A 4169-nucleotide genomic window follows, 5' to 3' on the forward strand; every position below is an offset into this window, starting at 1 on the left:
TGTGTTTGGCAAGCGTCTTCACGTCCACCTCTGCCAGCAGCTCTTTGACCTTCTTGAGCACAGCCATCTCCAGGGGTTTGTTCTCCAGGGGGATGAGCCGGGACTGGAAGGTCGCGGGGTTGAAGGAGGAGGTCGTCTCCATGGTGGGCGGCACAAAGCCCATGAAGTCCAGCTCTCCTTTCAGCCTCTGCCCTGCCTCTGCTTCCCCGGAGCCATTCTCCACAGTCCCTCTCTGTCCTTCCTCCACCTTTAGCCTCTCCACGTAGCTCTTTGTTGGCATCTGCTTGGTGTCGTGAGCTGGCCGGTCTCTGCTGATGGGCGAGGTGGGGTGGAGCTGGCAGTAATGCCCCGTGTCCGGGTCGCTGTAGCTGTTCACGGAGGGAGAGGGGGAGGCGCGGGCATACCCATGGCAGGGGGTCGAGTGGGTGCTGTGGGCAGGGTCTGGCAGAGCTTTGCTGTTGCTCCCTGGGCACAGCTGGGGCTCACTGGACCTTCTTATGACCGGAGAGGCCGGGGTGATCCCGGCCGCTTGGCAGGCGTGGGGCTTTAGCCGCGTAACTGCGGGGAGCAGAGGAGAGCTGTTACCAGAGCCTGGAGACACGAGCACACAGGGGGAGCAGGGACGGGGCAGCGTGGGGACACAGAGCTCAGCGAAGGAAGGGCCCCTGCCCAAATGGGCTCAGTAGGTCCCAGGAGAGCCACAGGAGGATGAGGCTGAGGACAGGTCCCAGCTCAAGCCCTCCCTCAGGACAGGTTTTGCTGTGCAAGGGGTTTTGCTAGCAGGGAGTGCACAAGGGGCTTTTCTTTGCAGCCAGCTCTGTCCCCCTCCCCAGGTCCCCACACCACTCCCGTGCCAAGCCCAGCCTGGCCCACGTCCCCGGTGGGGCAGAGGGGGGTGCCTACCCGTGCTGTAGGCGGGTGACGCTGGGTTCTCGGAGATGGGGGACATCGGGGAGTGCAGGTCTTGGATCTGGTCCACGCTGACGGCACAGTTGCGGATGATGTCCCTGTGGTGGGGCAGGGACACGCTGTGGAGGGGGCAGATGGGGCAGGTTAGTCCCTGCACACAGGGCCCGGGGATAGGGTGAAGGTTTGCTGCCCCACCACCTTCCCTTAGGTCATCACCTTCCACAGCCACCCATAACAAGCTGAGTCCACAGAGCTCAGCTGGAGCACTGAGTGGGCAGCACCCGCAAGCAGCTGGGAGCAGGAGGGGCCAGCACCTATATAAAGCAGGGACAGCCCTTCTTCCACAAATGTGGAGCAGGGGAGAGGAATGTCCTGATGCCAAGGTGTGATGGCATGGCATGGCTCAGTTTGGTTCCAGGGTGCTGTGGGGAAGTACCTCTGGCAAAGAATTTGGAGGCGGGTGGGGGGTGGTGTTTTCTAGGTCTGTGTTGCTAAGTGATATCTGGTGATGGGTGTGTTACTCAGTTTCCTGAGAGCTGTGTCAGGATGGTGAGCTGTGCTCTGACCCAAAGCTTAGAGGTGGAAGGTGCTGGACACTGGACTCAGAGCTTGGTGAGCTGCAGCGTGTGTGCTCAAGGAGCTGTGTAGTCAGCAAGGAGGTCCTGGGCAGCAGCTGTGGCCTGATGCAAACGCTGTGTGTCAATGGTGCTGCAAAAGATGTGTCTGAGGGGCCTGAGTGCAGGGAGGGCTGTGAGGAGGCACGGCAGGTAACACACTGTCCTCCCCACCATGGGTGAGAGCTGGGCTGCTGTGATGTGTTTGGTTGTGAGCATGAGCCTCTGCAGAGGGAGGAGGAGGATGGGAGTGCAGTGGTGGTGATAAGGGGATTGGGGAAAATGTGAGTGATGAGGAAAGACTGATGGATCTGGGCTCTTCTTCTGGAAGCACATATGCTCTCCTGGGAGCCTGAGTGTTTTCCTTTTCCCTGCCATAACAGTCGGTTGCCTTTTTTCTGCTGGTGCATTCTTGCCCTGCCCTTGGGCTGAGAAGGTTGGGGTGGTGAGGAAGTGGCTTGGTTCAATGACAGGCTGTGTCCTGCTGGGGAGGCAGGAGTAGATGGGACCCCCTCAGCTGTTTTCTGTGAGGAGGTACATGTGGCCCTGCCTTGCCTGCTGGGCTCTGGACAGCCCGGGGACGCACAAGCTGTGCAAAGGAAATCTCCTTCTCCACCTCTGGTTAATGTGAGCAGATCAGCCTTGGGGAGGCTGTCATCTGGGGGCTGTACAGACCCTCATCAGCACAGTTCCATCAGTCACCTCCTGCCCATTAGGATTTCAGCTCATCTTGGTAACTCCATGCAAATGCTCCAGCTGAACAGAATAAGCTCTGAAATGAAAATGCCCCTTCAAAAATAAACCAACAGATACCCTTTTGGAGGCTAGGACTGGCTCTCTCCTCACATCTGCCTGGGAAAGCTTGGCTCCCTGGTTCTGACAAGCCCTGACATGCTGGTAATCCTGGACTGAGTGATTATAAAACACTCTCTGGCTTCTCGTCTGTGATGTTAAAGTCATGTCTGCCCACTGGGCGTCTGCTGCGGTAGCTCAGTGTGGTTGGCAGCCAGCCTGGAAGAAAACCCTAGTTCCAGCTGGGTACCCGTTCCTCTGCCCATATCTTTGCTGTTCTCCTTCCCTCCCTCATCCTCAACCCCTGCCCTGCACCCTGGGAGCTGGTCCCCTGCTCAGCTGAGCCGGGACAAGACCGTACGCTCACCTGGTCGGGCACCCTTCAGCCCTGGTGATCTTGTCTGCCGTCAGGCCGTCCGTCATGGTGATGCTCCTCCTCTTGATGTGTCCCCCTTTCTGGGTGGTGGGGCTGTGGGGTCCCCCGTGCTTGCCGTTGGCCAGCCCATAGCTGGCCTCCAGGTAGCGCAAGGGGAAGGTGCGGTTGATGGGGCAGTAGACGATGGCCCCGCTCTGCTCGGAGATGGCCTTGCGGTTGCCCACGTAGAAGCGGACAAGGGCGGGCACGTTGTCAAAGCTCTCCTGCTCGAAGAGGTACTGGACACGGGTATGGCCCTCGCTGGACTTGACCGTCGCCTTGTTGACCTTGAAGTGGAGGGGCTCGTTGCGCCAGCGGCACGTCAGCACGTAGTCGCCCAGGCTGGTGAGCGAGTCGCGGATGAGGAAGTCGCCGTTCCTCTGCACGAGGCTCTCGGACACCTGGCAGGGGACAGGGCAGCGGGTCAGGCGTGGCCATGCTGCATTGTGAATGCTCTGCTGGGGTGTTATTTGGAGTGTTGGCTTGTTCCCCTTCCCCCTGGCTCTGAGCTGCAGGAGAGCATTTCCCATGGCAAAGCCGGACAGCTTGGGGCCAATGAAGCCCTTGCCCAGAGGCTTCCCAGGAGGGCAGGCTGGTGGCTCTGTGTGGCCTCGAGGTGCTCTCTCCAAGCAGCCCAAGCAAAGGGTGCCCAGAGCCACCCATCTTCCCCTCCTCACCTCCCGGGGGATGCGGCCGTGGTACCAAGCATGGCTGCGCAGGTCAGTGCTGCTCAGCTTCAGCTCCTCTTCTAGTTCCTTGTGAAGCTTCTCCGGTGATGAGTCAAGGATGTATTTCTCCTTGGAGAACTGTAAAGGGGAGGAGAAAGTGTCAGCCAGAGCAGCAGTGCAGGGCCTGTGAAGGGACAGGCTGACCCTGGGATGGGCTGGCAGGGTCCCCATAGAGAACTGTGGGACCTTCCATGCCATGGGCACTAGTGATGCCACCCACCAGGAGCAGATGTCCCTGTGGGACAGGTCTGTGAACTGTGTGTGAGGATTGCTGATTGGGGTGAAGGATGTGGGTGGGGTGTTGTGCCTGTTGATAGTCAGGTCCCGGTGGCACTTGGTGGGTATCCTGGTGGCACATCCCCATCATTCTGCCTTGCCTCAGAGCTGAGTGGTTGGGGAGCAGAAAAGCTGCCCCAGCTCCCTCTCCAACATCTCTAGGGCTGAACCTCCATGAACCTCACTCTTCCAGGAGGAAACCTGCATTATTCCTCTGCTTTGAAACATTCTCCATGGTCCCTCCTCCAAAGGGTTAACTTGCTATGTTTAGCCTGACGGTGGCATGAATAGTAATGACAAATGGAAGGGAACCTTCTGCATCGAAATTAGCTCTTACAGGCACGGGATCGGCTCTTCCCGGCAGTGGTGCACCTGAGCCCGCAGGGTGCAGCCGCCCCCTCCCTTCCCCCACAGGGATGAGGGACGGGGTCACGT

The 4169-nt window shown here is 59.2% G+C and overlaps 1 protein-coding gene across 1 annotated transcript; it reads right to left on the reverse strand.

Annotated features, from left to right (window-relative positions):
• Positions 1 to 4: 4 nt before the first annotated feature.
• SH2D3C (SH2 domain containing 3C) lies at positions 5 to 3536 on the reverse strand (the record flags this gene model as incomplete). Its single annotated transcript, XM_008937675.1, has 4 exons — positions 5 to 558; positions 904 to 1028; positions 2683 to 3131; positions 3408 to 3536. Coding segments are annotated over 4 exons (1257 nt in total), but the record flags the coding sequence as incomplete, so codon positions are not given.
• Between the last annotated feature and the right edge of the window lie 633 nt (positions 3537 to 4169).

This window comes from Merops nubicus, unplaced genomic scaffold (assembly GCF_000691845.1).
Source record: "Merops nubicus isolate BGI_N331 unplaced genomic scaffold, ASM69184v1 scaffold39993, whole genome shotgun sequence".
In the NCBI taxonomy this organism is placed as follows: Eukaryota; Metazoa; Chordata; class Aves; order Coraciiformes; family Meropidae; genus Merops; species Merops nubicus.